General features: G+C 43.8%; 1 protein-coding gene across 1 annotated transcript; it reads left to right on the top strand.

Moving 5' to 3' along the window:
• Positions 1-7,799: 7,799 nt before the first annotated feature.
• On the top strand, positions 7,800-8,558 carry LOC140222647 (secreted RxLR effector protein 161-like). The gene has a single exon (XM_072293469.1). It carries the CDS (start codon positions 7,800-7,802, stop codon positions 8,556-8,558), a length of 759 nt encoding a protein of 252 aa, XP_072149570.1.
• Positions 8,559-19,057: the final 10,499 nt, after the last annotated feature.

Genomic DNA, 19,057 nt, shown 5'->3' on the forward strand with positions numbered 1-19,057 from the left:
AGGAGAGTGATGATAGTGATAGCGAGAGCATGGATGAGAAAGAAATGGCCTTGTTCATGAAAAGAATAAGGAAAGTGATGAAGAGGGGTGGTTTTTTTTTGACAAGAACAAGGACAAAGACAAGAACAAGAGGAAGTCAAAGAGGCCATGCTTTGCATGTGGCAAGGAGGGTAACTTCATTGCTAATTGCCTGGAAGTCAAGATCAAGAGGAATGACTCATCCGAGTTTGACAAGAGCAAGCATAAGAAGAAGGTTGGTGAAGCTCACTTGGGTCAAGAGTGGGATTCAAATGAAGAAAGCTCAGACTCCGATGAGGAAGTGGGTGTAGCATCAATGTCTCTTGAAGCATCAATTTCTAAGTCATCTTTATTTGAAGATCTCACTGATGATAAAGATGACTTCACCCATAGTTGCTTCATGGCTAGAGGGCCTAAGGTAGATTCTACAACTCCCTCTCATGATGATGATGATTATGTTGATAGTGATGATGAGAAAGTACTAAAAGGTTTAGGCAAAGGTGCTCCTAAAAGAATAATGAAATTAATGATGGTAACCGCACCAAAAACACTTTGATCAAAATGAGTGTGTGGGTGCCCAAGGTTCTTGTGACTAACACTCTAGGACCCAAATTTCTTTGGGTACCTAAAACACAAGCCTAATTTGTTTTGTAGGTTTACTCCGCTGATGGAACTAAATAGGTGATTGATAGTGGATGTACAAATCATATGACCGGCGAGAAAAAGATGTTCTCCACATGTGAGATGAAGAAAAATCCAAAGAAGAAGATAGTATTTGGTGATAATAGTGAAGGAAACATTATTGGTTTAGGTAATGTTGCCATTTCAACCGAGCATTCAATTTCCAGTGTTTATTTGGTTGAATCTTTGGACTACAATTTATTATCCATGTCACAACTTTGTGAGGTGGGTTATAATTATTTGTTCACTAATGAGGGTGTGATCGTCTTTAGAAGAAGCGATCACTCTGTTGCTTTTAAAGGTGAACTCAAGGGAAATCTTTATCTAGTGGACTTTATCTCTAATAAAGCTCAACTTGATACATGTTTAATGGCAAAGTCTAGCTTGAGTTGGCTTTGGCATCGCCGGCTAGCTCATGTTGGGATGAATAATCTCAACAAGCTTCTAAAGGGGGAACACATCTTAGGGCTAACAAATGTTCTTTTTGAGAAAAATAAAATTTGTAGTGCATGTCAAGCCGGCAAGCAAGTTGGTGCTCCTCATATTCTCACCACCACAAACCCTTGGAATTATTGCATATGGATATCTTTGGTCCCGTGGCTTATGTTAGCATTAGGGGGGAACAAGTATGGATTTGTCATTGTTCATGATTACTCTCGGTACACATAGGTGTTCTTTTTGCATGACAAATGTGAAGTTCAAGGAATATTCAAGAAATTTGCAACTAGAGCACAAAATGAGTTTGAAGTGAAGATCAAGAGAGTAAGAAGTGACAATGGCACCGAGTTCAAGAACACCAACATTGAAGAGTATCTTGACAAGATAGATATTGATCATGTATTCTCCATCCCATACACTCCACAACAAAATGGGATTATGGAGAGAAAGAATAGAACTCTCATTGATGCCGCAAGAACAATGCTTGATTAATACAAGACATCGGATCAATTTTGGGCGGAAGTGGTCAATACGGCATGCCATGCTATCAACCGTCTATTGTAACAACTCTACCTTAATTAGGTATAGTTAAACTTGAGCAAGTCATTAGTCACTAAGTAAAAGAGGTGAAATGTCCAAGTTGCCCCTAAAAAGCTCTTTTTGAAGTTAAATAGAAAACATGAGTTTTTATATACAAACTTAACATTTTGCCCAAATAAGAGTTGTAAAACTTTTAATTTCAAACAACTTTTATTAATAACACTTTGTCTAGTTCGGAGTGGGAGAAGGTCAAAAACAAGAATCAAATCAGGAGTATATTATAACCCTACAAATGAAAAGTCCTGGAATTCATATTTTTCCTCAACTTTGCAACCTGTTATCTCGCAATTCTATATCTAACCTCAAGTCAGACCCTTAATAGAAGTTGTAGTTCCTTGAGGGTGTTCCAACCTTGTTACACTGACCCAGGTCCAAATTGTAATCGAACCTACTTAAAAACTTGGTCAAAATTGTGTAAAATAGTCAACTCAGCCTTTTTGCATTCCAGAGTTCAAGTCTGGAAAACGTGCAGAGCACGCATCTTGGCGAGCTTGTTCCTCCAAAAATATGAACTGAACTCAAGAAAAGTCCTTAATAGAAGTTGGAGTCCTAAGACCGAAGAACTTTTCCTCCATTTACGCTATGGCCTGATTCAGACGGGAAGCTACTCAAAATCTAAGCCAAAGTTGGCCAAAATGCTAAAAAACAACAAAACCGAGATCTGCCTAAGTCCTTAGAAGCCGACGTTCTGCCAAACTTTGCAACTCCATAGTTTCAAATTCGTCTCATTTTCAAGCTAACTCCTTTTGTAAAGTTTGAAGCCGGATGTCAGGTCTACAAGTTTTACTTTTGGAGTTTCACGAGTTCTTTTGAAAAATTTGGAGAAAAAGGCCCCCAAAACGCCTTTTGGCTGCCCCAAGGAGCACCCCACTCAGCGCCCGCCCGGAACGTGCCCGGCATATACGCCTGAGCGCCGCCCGTTGGGTGGCTCTCGCCCACCGGCGAGCTCGCCGACGGCCAACCAACGGCCACGACGGGACAACTCGTTCGCCGGGACGCCCAATGACCACGCGACCCTATCCTCCCTCTGCCCGAGCATCTCCCACGTCCAATGCCGCACCGCGTCTATGCCGCTCCCCTCCGCCATGCCATGGCCGCTCGATGGCCGAGCTCCACCTCCCCAATCCGCCGCTCGACGGCGATAGGACAACCCCAGCTGGCCCTATCGCTCCGCCCGACAAAGAAGATCGTGCACCCCTCCTATCTCCCACGCCCAATCGCCGGAAGATCTTCGCGTGCGCCCGTGCCATTCATCCACCAGTGGGTGCCGCCAGCCAATGGCAGCACCCCGTTCTCCTCCCCCGCTCACCTCCAGCCACGTCCGCCTCTAGCATTGGCTCCGCCCTTGCCCTCCGCACCTCCCCAGCCCTATAAAAGGAGCCGATGCGCCGCCTGCGCAGCTCCCCACACTCGCAAAGCTCCGTTGCTCCCCTGTTCTCTGCGCTGCCGTACCACCCTCCCGTGGAGCCCCCACCTCCGCGCCACCCCGTGCCTCGCTGACACCACCACTCGCTCCGCCGCACCACTGCGCACGTCTCCGAGCGACTTGTTGCCCTCCCGGAGCTCCGCCATCGCTGGAACTTCACTGGGACCATGCCGCCGAAGCCGCTTCCGTCCCCAAGCCGTTTTGCCGCTGTCGAGCCTGCTCCGCCGCTCTAACCGCCGCCAATCGACCCTAGGTGAGCTGCGCTCGTCCCCGGTCACTTGTTGCCCTGGCCTAAGCCTCACCTCGCTGGAATCGGGTGAAGATTGCCGCTGGCCGCCGCGAGGACCTATCTATGTCGTTTACCTTCTTCCAGGGGCTTTAGCGCAAGAACTAGGGACCCCTGCGCAAATAAACCGTAGACACGGGGGTTAGTTTGTAAGTTGTTTTCGGTTTATTGTTTTAAATCGTCAGAAAATAGGGTAAACTTTGTAAATGCACCATAAATCATCGAAAAATCAGAAAAATGCCAAACCACTTTTGTTGAACTCAGTGAACTGTCTAGTTTCATACAAAAATAATCTTGCCCATGTTACTGTTGGTAATAATACCCTATGGTTTTATTTCTTGCTTAGGCCTTTTAAATCATAGTAAATCGAAGAAAAATGCTAAAAAGGTAAATCCAACTCTGTGGTGTATGTTTCAGTGAGTAGAAGCTCAAAAAAATACTTAGGGCCCTGGAGTAGAACTTAAAATCACTGTTTTAACATTATATTTGAAATCTAGGGTTAAATCTTCCTTTTTACCTAAGTTTTAATCCAGAGTTGAGAAAAATGTGAAACCACTTGGAGTAGCTTAGTTTTGAAGTGTAGTTTGTAGGAAAAATATGGAACCTTGTTAGGAACAGAAAGAAACCCACCTTCCTTTATAGAGCAAGATAAATAGGAGGAAAATATGGGAAATAGATGTCCTTCTTTAAAAAGCATGAAAAATTCACCAAAGTCTCAGTAACATGCCTTCAACCTACTGTTAAAATTTCACCCTCAGAATCACTGTAGGTTTTGAGATAAAAATGGTTAAGTGCATGCTATCCTTGGTGGTAAAATACTTTTAATTCTTTGTGGTAATCCAATGGACCCCAAATTTTTACAGTAACTCATTGATGGCATGAGTAAGGCACTGTAATTTTCTCAGTGCCTTATGTTACTGTTTGCTTGTGGAACCATGTTTTGGATAAGAAATCGGTTTAAGGGAATAAAGAGATATAAGTCCTAATACACCTAATGGGTAATTTTTGGAAGAGGTAAAAAAACATTTAGAAGTAAATAACTCTCCAAATGAACCCCAAACAACCCTAACAATGACCCCACCTTCCTTATGCAACTCTAAGTGTAAGAATCTTATATATGTACACAATCGCCATCAAAGTCAACCTCGAGTTTAAACCACAACCCACCTTAGTTCATAAAGTTAATAAGAGTTAGAACCTTGTTTAGGTGAATGTGGCCGAATTGCAACTTTCTTTCTAGCAATGAGTCATACCTTGCATCATTCGTACAAAGCATGGACAAATCTAAACTCTTTGCATGTGCATGTCGTGTAGAATCTAATATCGCCGACGGAACCTACGAGCTCCACCCTACGTTGGAAGAGGAAACCGTCGCGGACCTACACCACGCGGAAGTTGAGCCCGAGCTAGATCAAGACCCTGAAGACCCGCTAACTTTTCCTGAAGGCAAGCCCCAGTGCATGTTTCCCTGTTTTAAATTATGTAATATGTTGATGCTTATGATTGTGCATTTACGTTTGTAGGAGTTGATTGCAACCATAGATGCCTGAACTTAGTACCTTGATTTGAACACTAGTTGCTAAGGTCGAGTAGTTGCTGTGCTAAATAGAACTCGGTAAAAGTCGAGTGATTGTGTGTCACTCGCGAGTTATAGGAGTTGTTTGTTTACTCTTTCTACAACTATAAGGATGACGGACGGGACCGGGAATGGTTCCGATGTGGTGGTTTGCCCCGTCTGTCTAGTAATGAACTTGCTAAGGTTGAAACGTGTCGGCGTTCATGATCAAGTGTTTGAAAGTACTAATCTCATACCTAGTATGGTATAGGGAAGCTTAGTACCTGATTGAACTGGGATGTGTCATACCCCCTTGCTGTCCTTGGAACGTCGTTCCCATGGTGCATCATGTGGGTGCAAGTGCGGTCACAGTACGGTAGAGGCCGGGACTATGGAGCATTGCATGCCAAAGGAAGTTGGACTTGGCACGTGCCTAAGGGATCAATGGGGACGGCTGACAAATGAAGCGACCCTTCGTGGTGCGCGGATGTCGTGAGATTAGGTTCGCCATGCATGGTTAATAAATTCAAATCGATTCATTTGCCTCTCACAGTTTGGGACTGCTTGATCGCTATTCTGCACTGAGTAAAGATGGAACTTAAGGATGTTAAACTTGATGTTTGATCTCTAATTGTTTGGAAACAATGCTTGCTTAGTAAAAGCTGCTAATCTAGACTGGTTAATGAACTTAGAACTTGAGCTAAAATTTTGAAAGTAAGGACCAACTGTAGGCGCTTTTGGCAAAGCAAACCCACAGCCAAAAAGCCTTGCATGTCTAGGAGTTGGTTAATTAGTTATCACCTGTCGGGTTAGTCTTGCTGAGTATTAGTTGCTCAGCCTTATTGGTGGCTTAACTTTTCAGGTAATGTCGATAGTTTGGCTGCTGGCACCACTTGGCCTACCCAGCTCCCTTCGGGTTGGATAGTCGAGTGGGACCCCTCCTCGGACGGCAAGGGCAGGGATCATTGCTATCATGATCAGCTTCGTCATGATATCGTGTATCGACGTTTAGCTTCCGCTTGTTTTACTTCTTCATTGTTTACAACCTTGCAAACTCTGTTTGAGTTTCGAAAACTCTGATGTAATAAATTGTTGAACTATGTTAATGTGATGGGAATGTTGTAGTCTCTGTGCCCACTCACCTTCATGTGAGCAATGCTTCTCGATCCTGAGTAAGTGGTTTATCGGATGAAATCTGACGGACGACCAAGTTAGCTTGCTTAAAGTGCATGATCGCATGTTAGGCGACTTAAGTGCATTTTAGTCAGGTTAATTTGGGCGGTTCCGCCACATCTATATCTTCACAAGATGTTGCACAAGACTCTTTATGAACTCCTAACCGGTAAAAAGCCCAATGTGTCTTACTTTATAGTTTTTCGAAGTAAGTGCTTCATTCTCAAGAAGAAGCCCAAAAGCTCTAATTTTGCACCTAAAGTTGATGAAGGTTTTCTTCTTGCTTATGCCTCAAATGCTCATGGCTATCGTGTCTTCAACAAAGCCACCGGTTGTGTTGAAGTTGCGTGTGACGTGACATTTGATGAATCTAATGGCTCTCAAGTAGAGCCAGTTGCTTCACATGTTGTAGATAATGAAGAACCTCCATCACAAGCTATTGAGAAGATGGCCACAGGAGAAGTCAAGCATCAAGAGAAGGAAGATAATTGTGTCACAATTCATGGGCCAACAAATCAAGAAACCTATGCGAGCTCTGGAAATTCCGAAGAATCTTGCAAAAATTCCACAAGTTTCGGAAACTCCAGAGAAACTTCCATAAATTTTGGAACTCTGGAAAATTCCGGACAAACTTCCAGAAATTCCGGAAGTATTGATGAAGGTGCACAATATCAAGCCAAGAATGAGGATTTGATACAACCTCAAGCTTCCAACCCACATCCATGAGTTCATCAGAGTATTCAACGTGATCATCCTATGGATAATATTTTGGAAAGCATCCAAAGAGGGGTAACCACTCGTTCTCGTTTAGCAAATTTTTGTGAATATTACTCGTTTGTTTCCTCTTTGGAACCTCTTAAGAAAGATGAGGCATTGGACGATCCGGATTGGTTTGTACCATGAAAGAAGAGTTGAACAACTTCACTTAGAATGAAGTTTGGTCCTTAGTGGAATGCCCCAAGCAAAATGTCATTGGAACAAAATGGGTGTTTCGCAACAAGCAAGATGAAAATGGCGTCGTAACAAGAAACAAAGCAAGGTTGGTTGCTCAAGGGTTCATTCAAATTAAAGGATTGGATTTTGGAGAAACATATGCACTGGTGGCAAGATTTGAAGCTATCCGCATATTATTATCATATGCCGCCCATCATGACTTCAAGTTATATCAAATGGATGTCAAGAGTGCATTCTTGAACGGACCAATCTCCGAAGTGGTTTATGTTGAGCAACCACCGGGATTTGAAGATCCCAAGTTACCCAACCACGTCTACAAGCTCCATAAGGTGCTTTATGGGCTTAAGCAAGCTCTAAGAGCATGGTATGAATGCCTTAAAAATTTTCTCTTAAGGAAAGGCATTGAAATAGGCAAAGCTGATCCTACACTCTTCACTCGCAAAAAGGATAATGATTTATTTGTATGCCCAATATATGTCGATGACATAATATTTGGTTCTACTAATCAAGTGTGGGTTGATGAGTTTAGTAGGATCATGACTAAGAGATTTGAGATGTCCATTATGGGAGAGTTGAAGTTCTTTCTCGGTTTTCAAATCAAGCTACTCAAAGATGGCATATTCATTAGTCAAGCCAAGTACATTCAAGATATGCTCAAGAATTTTGACATGGAAAATGCCAAGCCCATCAAGACTCCTATGCCAACAAATGGACATCTTGATCTAAATGAAGATGGTAAGAGTGTGGATCAAAAGGTATATCAGTCTATGATTGGCTCTTTGCTTTATCTTTGTGCATCTAGACCTAATATTATGCTTAGTGTATGCATGTGTGCAAGGTTTCAAGCTAATCCTAAAGAATGTCATCTAATGGCCGTTAAGAGAATCTTAAGATATCTAGTACACACTCCTAACCTTAGCTTGTGGTATCCCAAAGGCTCCACTTTCAATCTACTTGGCTATTTCGATTTGGATTATGCTGGTTGCAAAGTAGATAGAAAGAGTACATCCGGGACTTGTCAATTCCTTGGTAGGTCCTTGGTGTCTTGGAGTTCCAAGAAACAAAACTCCATTGCCCTATCCACCGCCGAGGCCGAGTATGTTGCAGCCGGTGCTTGTTGTGCTCAACTACTATGGATGAGGCTCACCTTGAGAGACTTTAGTTGTGAGTTTATCAAAATTCCTCTCTTGTGTGACAATAAGAGTGCCATTAAACTAGCAAACAACCTCGTGAACCACTCTAGGAAAAAGCACATTGACATAAGATACTATTTCCTAAGAGATCATGAAGCCAAAGGAGATATCGCTCTTAGCCATGTGAGCACCGAAAAGCAACTAGCGGATATCTTCAAAAAGCCACTTGATGAGCAAAAATTTTATGCTTTGAGGAGTGAACTAAATATTTTGGATTCTCATAACATAGCTTGAAATCATGTGCATGTTTGAGTGACATAGGATATATTCCTTTCAAATGAAAAATCTTTCTCAAAATTGAATTGTGATTTTACTTTTATAAACATTTGGAGTTAACTTAGCTCTATCACTTGGATCATTGTTCTCATTGCTTGTTTGTTGGCTAATCTCAAGTGATAGAACTACTCATGCTCATATATATATTACTGCCATAGTCCTCCAAATCTATCCCAAATCAATTTCCACTCAAATCTAATGGCTATTAGCTAGGGGGAGCGAAATTCTCCAAAAATTTTCCGGAAACTTCCAAACGTGCGGAAAATTCCGAAACTTTTTCGGAAAATTCCGGAAGTTATGGAACATTTCGTAATTTTTTCCAAATTTTTTTGAAACTTAACGGGTATTTACTTTTACCCCGAGGATTTAACTGGTTCATTCTATCTTTTTACCCCACTGGCTTCTCCTCTCCTCCCTCTACTCCCTCCGCTGCCCCTAGGGAGATTTGGAGTTCCAACCACCAAAATTGCGCAAGATCAACAAGGAAGACTCCTTTTGCAAAGGGGATTCACGTGGTTTTGTTGGATTTGAAGTTTGAAGGCTCTCCTCTCCTCTCTCCAAAGGTATACAAAGTTCATCTCGCCCGATCTCTCAATGTGGGTTGTTCCTTAGGTTTTCTTTTGGTTAGAACTCGTCACTAGCATGTATAGGCTTAGGATCTTCAGTTCCATATCAATCCCATGACGGATTCATCATATATGAGGTATTAGGGTTTTGTCCTGCGAGTTCTGGAATATTCCAGAGAAGTTTCGGAAATTCCGAAAGTTGTGAAAATTTTCGGAATTATTTTGGAAATCTCCACAAGTTGTGAAAAAATTCGGACATTTTGCCGGAATAATCCGAAACTCACATCCCAAATCTCTTTTATCAAGTTCTCGTTGAAGTTTTCATGAATCTTTGCTTATCCTGGTCATATTCTTGGTTTTATCGTGATGAGGAGGCAAAGAGATCCTCGTGCTAGTGCCACTCAAAGGAGGATCAAAGCTAGACATGATCCGAATCCTCCTAGGGTGATGAGTGAAGAAGAGGAGGAGGAGGAGGAAGCGTATGAGCAGGAAGAATCCCTAGAGGAACATCAGTTTGTTGTTGGTCTACGGAGGAAGGGAAAAGAACCAGTTGTTGAGTCATCCCGTAGATCCTCCCATGGTCAAGCTCCCTCTATGATGCCTACCATGGCTGTTCAACACAAAATAGTCAAGAGGACTTGGGGAATAGCTCATGATGTCTGTCCCAATACTCCTGAGCATCTCACTGCCACTTTTGCTCAAGATCAAAGGTCTGAACATATTTGCCCCACTCTTCATCGCCTTGTATGTCCTATGGGTTATGCTCCAAGGTTGGGAAAGAATTACAACAAGTTGTCAATGGCACTTAAGGAAGAGAGGGATTTCAATCCTTTTAGATATATCAAGATGGAGGGTATTGATCCACGGTTTTGGAATAAGTTTTAGTTGGATTTCTATAGCTCTGTGGTGCTTCGCAAGCCAAACAAAGCCCCATTGTTCCTATGAGGTATGTTGATTGGGATTATTATGACAAGGAGGACAATGCCACTTTTTAGAGAATCATCGCAAAATGTAAGGCATATGGTCTTTATGAGCTTATGGGATTCAAGTATGATTGGAATGCTGAAATTCTCGGACAATTTCAGAGCTCTTACTATTTTGAAGCAAGCACAAACTCTATTCATTGGACCACCATGGGTGAGCATCACTTCATTGACTATATGACCTTTTCTCACCTCTTGGTTCTTGGATCTAAGGATGAAGAATGTGATCCAATTCATGTTGAGCTCACGGTCAAGCCCAAAGATGTCCCCTTCATGTATTACAATCCTATGGTGGCTATACATGGGAGGCAAATAACTTGATTCCATATTACTTTGTGCTCAATCAATTCTTCAGGAACACAATTGATCCAAAGGAAGGAGATGCCATGACACTTAGCTACTATGCGGGCAATCTTTTGAACCGCATGGCTCCCAAAGGACGACCCTTCTGCATCTTTGATTTCATATGGAATAAGATTTGTTGTGCCATGATAGATTCTAGAAAGAATCTCCCATATGCTCCATACATCATGTACATGATTGAGAGGATCACAAAGATCACCTTCCCCAAAGATTGTGCCCATGAGCCACTTCGTGTTCATCCTTGAGATGATGATTGCCATCACCCTTCACTCACTTCTCATCGTCGTGCAGGATCTTCTAGTCACGCTCCATGCCATGATGATGAGCCTAGTGCTTCCTCTCCTCCAAGGCACTCCCAACGACCAAAGGCTTCTATGGTCAAGAAGGTGCTTAGGAGCATATTCTCTATGTGCAAGCATATGGCTCATGAAGTTAATGAGAACCAGCATGACATCATTGAGCTCAAGGCCGCTGCAGAACTCCCTATTGATCCATATCATGAGTTGTCGGAGTTCGATGATCCTTTTGCCGAGTGGGATGCCTTGGATGCTGCCGAGGCCCGTGCTGCTACTCTTCTCCTCCACCACGTGCACTAGTTGGTTCTTCTCGCCCTTGCCGCTCCACACGTGCTCCTTCTTCTCCACATGAAGAAGAAGAGGATGACGAGGATGACAATGATGATGATGACGAGGAGGAGGACGATGACTACAATGACGAGGAGTAGCTGCTGCCACCTTGATGGTTTTCAATTCCTTTTTGGCTCTTGATGCCAAAGGGGGAGTGATTTGTAGATGGATTCCTGTATCAAAACTTATTTTTATGGTGTGCAAGACTATGTGAGCATGAGAACTTGTAATGGGTGACTTTGATTGCTTAGAACTGCTTTTATCTATCCAAGGTTGATGGTTGCTAGTGTGAAAAATTTCTGTGATGAATGTTTTTTGAGTTTGGAAGAATGTACGGAGAATTCCGGAAATTTCTTTGGAAAATTTTGGAACTCCGAAAAATTCCGGAGATTGTTTTAGAAATCTCGGGACATTCTACCACTTTTCTCTTTGATTATTTGTTGAAGTGGATATTCTATCATATGCATCACAGATGACTTGTTTCACACTTTCCATGCACCCCACTGTTGTCAAGGACATGTGCACCCTTCATATTTTTCACTTATATTGTGCCAAATGACATTTAAAAGGTCCTTTTGGAATTCAAGTCCTTATGGCACAAGTTAAGGGGGAGTTGCACATGTTCTTACTTATCATTTACGTTTTGATATATTATACTCTCTCTTGTAAGACTTAAGCATGTTGTCATCAATCACCAAAAAGGGGGAGATTGAATAGTATCTTAGCCCCCTTAAGTGGGTTTTGGTGATTTAATGACGCAAGCTTAAGTATCTAACAAAGTTTCAAGTGCATAAGCAGGTTTGAAAGGATTATTGGTCATGAAGCACTTGTGATGGACCTCTCAAAATGAAATGAATAAATAAACAGCATACCTTGAATACTAAATTTGTTTTCGGTTTGAATTTGAGTATAGTAATGTTACATTATTAAGAGGGAGGCGAAATCTCTGATCTTTACGTTGAAAAAGGTGCTCAAGATGACCTAACAAACCTATGAGAGACACCTTTGCACCTGCACATCACATGGGGTTACTTAGAATGGTGCTAACTTGAGAGTTCCGGAATTTTCCAGAAAATCTTTCAGAATATTCCAGAAGTTACAGAGTTTCCGGAGAAGTTCCAGAGGTCCGGATTTTTCTGAAAAGTTTTCTGGAAGAATTCGAAGGTTCCAGAAGTTAACAAAGAAAGTTTTGGAAAATTCTGGAACTTAACCCCCAATGGCTAGTTTCGGCGTGAAGGGGTATAAATACCTCCTCACCCCCTCCCACAGAAGCTCTCTTGACCTCTCACTGTGCTGAACTTCAGAAAAGCTTCTAACTCCCCTCTATGCTCCCCTTTGGCATTCTTTGTGAGCTTTGGTGGGGATTTGAGGAGGGATTCAAGAGAGAGCAAGGGAGAGTGCTAGTGAGCTGAATCTCCATCTCTTGAGCACCTTGTTCTTCGTCGAGCCGGTGATTCCGTGTTTGTTACCTTTGGAGCTTCAAGCTCCTAGCCGGCTAGGTGTTGCCCGTCGAGCATCAAAGGATTGTGGCTTCCCCGGGAAGTTTGTATTACCCCGACAATTGAGTAAGTGACTCTAGCTTGATCTTTGTGGTCGCTAGAGGGAGGAAAGTGGCTTAGGAGTGAAAATCCCACCCTTCATGGGTCCTGAACAGAGACGTAGGCTTCAAGGTGTGAAGCTGAACTCTGGGAAACAAATCCTTGTGTCTCTTATGCTTATTGTTCTTAAATTCATTCATATTCAAGCATAGAACATATTTCTAGGGTTTGAGCTCGATCTACTTTTCTAGCAAGTTTTCAGTTGTGCCATCTTGTGCCAAAGGTTTAGAATAACTTGGTGAATAACCTATATTCATCGATTTACTTTTCAGCAAGTTTTTCTTGAGGTTGTAGTTCAAATCTTTCAATCTCCGGAAAATCCAAAGATTTCTCCGAAAATTCCAAAAGTTTCGAAATTTCTGGAACAATTTTCGGAAATTTCCGGAAGTCGCCGATAAACTTGTTCGAAGTTGTAAAAAATTTTCAGGTTCGACTATTCACCCTCCTCTAGTCGACATCCTATATTCTTTCACCCAAGCATAAAATACTACCTCGGGTACCCCCTCAGTACGTTGCCGGGTCTAAAAACCGATAGCTGGAGCGTCAGGTTAGGGCTCTTGCTAAAGATCCATCGGTGAACTCAATGGCTCAAATCATCATCAAGCCCACTGTCACGTTCGAAGTAGGCACTACGTTCATCTTCAGCTCCTAGGTCTGCATCGCGGACAGCACTAGAAATTTCCACCACCACATCACACCAGCCCCGAAGGAGAAGCAGTATGATATCAACCTTCATTATCAAACTTTGGAGGATTTCGTTGAAAAATTCAACAAAATTTTCGACTTCTTCCGAGGTTCGATGGACAAGTCCATGTACAACTCAACTTCTCCCACCAGTCGAACTGGTTCCCACGAACTGGCGCTTAAGCCATCATGTGAATCGGTCTATGATACAAGTCGATTCCCGTTTGACTCCGAAACTCGGGTACTGTCTACCAAGCTACCCTGTCCAGATCTTAGTCCAACTCGGATTTGATTGAAGACCTCAACTACTAATCAGATCCAGACGAGGAAAACCCTTATTAGGTCCGCAGTAGGGCCTGGTAATCACATCTACTCCACAAGCCAGATTCGTCTACAGGACCATCATGAAGTCGCCAGCTCTCACCAAGTACGATGAGTCACGCCTGGTCGCCTATCATGACAACCTTCCATACTAGGAGGGAACTCCTCTATTGTCTATCTACGAAGAAGACGGCCCTACAGAGATCATCACGTCAAGGTCGGGTAGTTTCTCCCCAAAGCGAGAACTGCTCGCCATCATCGCTGCACAAGATGGTAGCAGTGAAGAACCACTAGAAAGGAATCCATGACACGAACGTCATCCAGACGATGTCTCGTAGGTGAACTCACCACCAATGTGCAAGGAGAAGAGACCGAGTCTCAAAGGAACCAACGACGAGCAAGAAACATTGCAAGGTTGGAGCATCGCCGCCACCTTGCAAATGAACTACCCATCATGAACTTGGATCACACGTTTGAAGCAGTTCAATCGCGTCATCATCACACTTCTCTCATCACCATTGCTTTCATTGACCTGATTACTCGAGCAATGCCACAAACTAAGTACACCAGGCAACTGGCTCTACTGGCGGAGCATGCACACTAGCAGCTCGATTAGCAGAATCCGATCAGCTCAGTTCGACGCACCTCTTCCCATCATGGCAGTAGCACTAGACCTAGTCGAAATGAGGATGCCAGGCCAAGTTGAAACGAAGTACCCAAAATCGAGCATCCCAGACCAAGTCAGCACAGGGCGGAAAGTAGTCAGGTAGAACCCTCAGGAGGCCGAGGCCACCGTGGGCCACATCCAGAACCTGAACGCGTAGTACATGACCTCCATCAAAAGCTCAATAACAACTGTGACACCCGTATAATCATTGAAGGGGACCACCACAAGCGCGACCAGGAAGCCGACTACTCGGGAGAACATTCTGATGGATTTCCCACCTTCTCAAAATGAGTACAAAAGACGGTCCTACATGACAAATTTAAACCTTCGGTTATTACCAAGTATGATGGCAAGCAACACCCAGTCCAATGGCTGAGGTGCTACTTGCTGTTAGTCTAGGCGGCGGGAAGAAGCGATGAGACTAAAGTCATCTACTTCCCCATCTGCATGGAGGCAGGGCCACTCACATGGCTCAAATTTCTAGAAGAGGGCTCCATTGACACATGGAGTTAACTAAAGGTGGAGTTCACAAACAACTTCACAGGGGCAATGCAACGCCCTGGAATCAGGATCAACTTGTCTCAAGTCAAACAACAACAAGACGAGACCCTGCATAGATATCTATGCCATTTCTTTGACAAGAAGGCCACTATCATGGACATCACGGAATGGGACGCCATAGATTGTTTCCAGAACGGTCTCTATGATCACCGAATGTTCCAAGACTTTGGCAGAAGACGCCCGGAAGATATCAAGTCTCTCAAGATTATGATACAAACCTGGGTAGATAAAGAAGACAAGGAGATCGAGCTATTCGAGTCTAGTTGTAACAGAGGCCAGAGCAACAACAACCAAAGTAATGGCCAACATAACAACAAGAATCGCAACGATCGCTCCAATGACAACCGAGGCAACTACTCGGGTGGTCAAAATCGCAAGAGGAAGCCAGATAATACTGTCATGGTGATGTCCTAGCCCTCCAAGAAAAGCGGCGGAAATCAAGAGAGGACTCCGTTTAAGGAGCTCCTGAAGAAGCAGTGCCCGTGGCACCCACGCTCCAAACACTCTGTGAGGGATTTTTATAGCCTTCATAGAGTCATGAAAGATCTGCTGGAATCTTCTGGAGCAAAGGACAAAGGCAAGGCCAAAGAATATGAAGACGACGATGACAACGGCAAGTTCCAGAACCCGTCCAATACCGTCAACGTTATCTACGGCGGCACACCGGGTATTGCCACAAAGCGGTCCTAGAAACTAGCCCTCTGGGAGATCATGTCCATTAAATCAGCAACGCCTACGTTCCTCAAGTGGTCCGAGGTGCCAATCACCTTTTCAAGAAAGGATCAGTGGACAAGCTTCTCTGACCCAAAATGCTACCCTCTCGTCCTGGATCCAATAGTCGCAGGCTCTAGACTCACAAAAGTACTCATCGATGGCAGCAGTGGCCTCAATGTGCTCTTTGCCAAAACTTTGAGAAAAATGAGCCTCGACGTTACGGATATACTCACCCCGACGAACTCTCCATTCTATGGGACTGTCCCAGGCAACGCAGTTGTACCCCTTGCTCAGGTGGTTTTGCCAGTTACCTTCAGGATAAAGGATCACTACCGAACCGAGTACATCCGGTTCGAGGTGGCTGATTTCGAAACATCGTATCATGCCATCCTCGGAAGACCAGCACTGGCCAAGTTCATGGTCATCCCGCATTATGTGTACCTAGTACTCAAAATGCTAGAACCCAAGGGAGTACTATCCCTGCGCGGAGACTTAGAATAGATCCTACGACTGCGACACAGAAGCCGTGGAGTTGGCAGCAGCTACTCAAGTGCCAAAGTCCATGATGCAAGTCTCTGCCACCTCCAAGAAACTGTCTCCAACAGAACTTAAGATTCTAGAAAAGAAGTCAGGGACAACCAAGGTCAAGTCGGCAAGTGAAGTCGATATCAAAGCCATTGACCTTGAGACTGGCGATAGCTCCAAAACAGTTCTGATTGGTTCATGGCTGGATCCTAAATAGGAAGACGCGCTCGTTAGCTATCTTCGAGCCAACCGAGACATCTTTGCTTGGAAACCATCTGATATGTCGGGGGTGCCTAGGGAGTTGATCGAGCACTCACTTAATGTGGATCCCAAAACTATGCCAAAGCGACAATGACTACGATGATTCGCCCAAGACAAAAGAGAAGCTATCAATAAAAGAGTTGGTCAAACTACTCGTGGCCGGCTTCATAAAAGAAGTCTATCATCCAGAGTGGCTGGCCAACCCCATCTTGGTGCAGAAGAAGAACAACAATGAGTGGAGAGTGTGTGTAGACTACACGGACTTGAACAAGCACAGTCCAAAGGATCCCTTCGGTGTCCCTAGGATTGATCAAGTCATTGACTCGACGGCTGGATGCGCTCTACTATGCTTTCTTGACTGCTACTCAGGGTATCACCAGATAGCTCATAAGGAAGAAGACTAGATCAAGATCGCATTCATCACCCTATATGGAGCTTTCTGCTATACTACAATGTCCTTCTTGTTGAAGAATGCAGGCGCCACGTATCAACGAGCCATCCAGGAGTGTTTTAAGAAATAACTACACCGCAATGTAGAAGCGTATGTGGATGACGTGGTCGTAAAGATCAGAAATCCCGATGACTTGATTGCAGATCTAAAAGAAACCTTTGCAAGATTGCGAGCATACCGGTGGAAACTGGACCCAACAAAATGCGTGTTCGGTGTATCCTCTGGAAAACTACTCAGGTTCATCATCAATCATCGAGGAATCAAGGCTAACCCTGAGAAGATTGCTGCCATCACCAACTTGCACGCTCCATCGTGCATCAAGGACGTCCAGAAGCTGACTGGATGCATTGCGGTCCTCAACAGATTCATCTCGAGACTTGGAGAATGGGGATTACCCTTTTTCAAACTACTCAAGCGGCAAGAAAAATTCTAGTGGACCGAGGAGGCAGAACAAGCCCTTCATTAGCTGAAGGACTTCTTATCAAAACCACCGATCCTCACAGCGCCTACTCCTAATGAATACTTGTTGCTCTACATCACCATGACTACTATTATCGTCAGCACGACGATTGTAGTTGAAAGACTAGATCCAGGCCATGTATACAAAGTACAGAGGCCCATATACTTCATCAGCGAGGTGTTGTCAGATTCAAAAACTAGGTACCCGCCGGTTCAGAAGTTGCTATACGCAATACTACTCACCTCGCTACGGCTTCCCCAATCGCATCATCACAGACCTCAGCTCTAATTTCAACAACCACGAGTTCTGGGAATACTACAAGAACAGCGGGATCGATGTCCGGTATGTCTTTGTTGCTCATCCGTGGGCCAACGGCTAGGTTGAGCGTGCCAACAGGATGTTACTGGAACCTCTCAAGAAAAGACTACACGACATTAGTAACACAAAAGGAGGAAAGTGTCTCAAGGAGCTACCCATTGTCCTCTGGGGGCTTCGCACACAACTGTGTAAGCCTACAGGTACTCACCCTACTTCTTGGTCTACGGATCAGAAACCGTCCTTCAAGCCGACGTCATGTGGAAATCTCCTATAGTCAAGCAGTACGAGGAAGGTGCGACTGAAGAAACAAGGCGTCTAGACTTAGACAGCCTCGAAAAAGCTCGTTGTGCAGCCCTCATCCAGACAGCAAGATACCTTGAAGGAATTCGCCGCTATCATGATCGCAACGTCAAAGAATGTTCGTTCAACACAGGTGGCATGGTCCTCAAGCGTATTCAAGACACCAAGGGGCTGCACAAGCTGAACTCGCCTTGGGAGGGTCCTTTCATCGTCTCCAAGGTCACTGGACCTGGATCGTATAGGCTCCAAACTCTCACTAGCGAAGAAGTCGACAACTCGTGCAACATTGAACACTTGTGTCGATTCTAACCATAGTTCACACACTCATGTAAATTGGCCACCAACATCAATTGCATAATTACAATTCAGTAAAGCAGAGTTATTTTTTGTCACAAACGACTAGTCTCTGCCTATTTGCAGCTTGCAAAAAGCAAAGTTCACCGAACTGTTCAGCTCCTCCGGTTACTATTACCCAACTCACGGCTTGTATTCACAATTCTACACACATATCTATCAAGTTAATTAACATGTTGGATAGTAGCAACTAGCAAAAAAGCAAGCGTGCACATAAAATTCCTGAGCTAGTCAGCTCCTCAGACAAGTCTATCCAATGATGGTCTTCGCAAAAAGAAGTCGTTAGCGACTTGGGAGTTATCTAGGCTACCTGAGTTCTTATCTAGACAAATCCATCTAGTCACAGCTTATAATAAACAAGACTGTAGTTCCAGGCCTTCGGAGCACAACACCCAAACAACCTAGAGAGGTTGCAAAGCCAGGCTCTAGATCACAAAGTCCTGAAGAGTCTACTCACCTAAAGAGTTTGACTACCCAGATACTCAAGTACTTGCACTACTACATTTTAGGGCTATTGCCACGTCCATCATCCCATCAACTCAAATTTCGTTGCAACAGGGAGGGGTTATTGCAACGATTTTGTGTTTTCGTTGCAACCGGTAGGCATTATTGCCACCATTTGAAAATTCGTTGCAATAGGTAGGCGATATTGCCACGTCTATTTTTTGTTGCAATAATTAATTGTTTTCGTTGCAATATCGACGG

Source organism: Setaria viridis, chromosome 4, assembly GCF_005286985.2.
Source record: "Setaria viridis chromosome 4, Setaria_viridis_v4.0, whole genome shotgun sequence".
Classification (NCBI taxonomy): domain Eukaryota; kingdom Viridiplantae; phylum Streptophyta; class Magnoliopsida; order Poales; family Poaceae; genus Setaria; species Setaria viridis.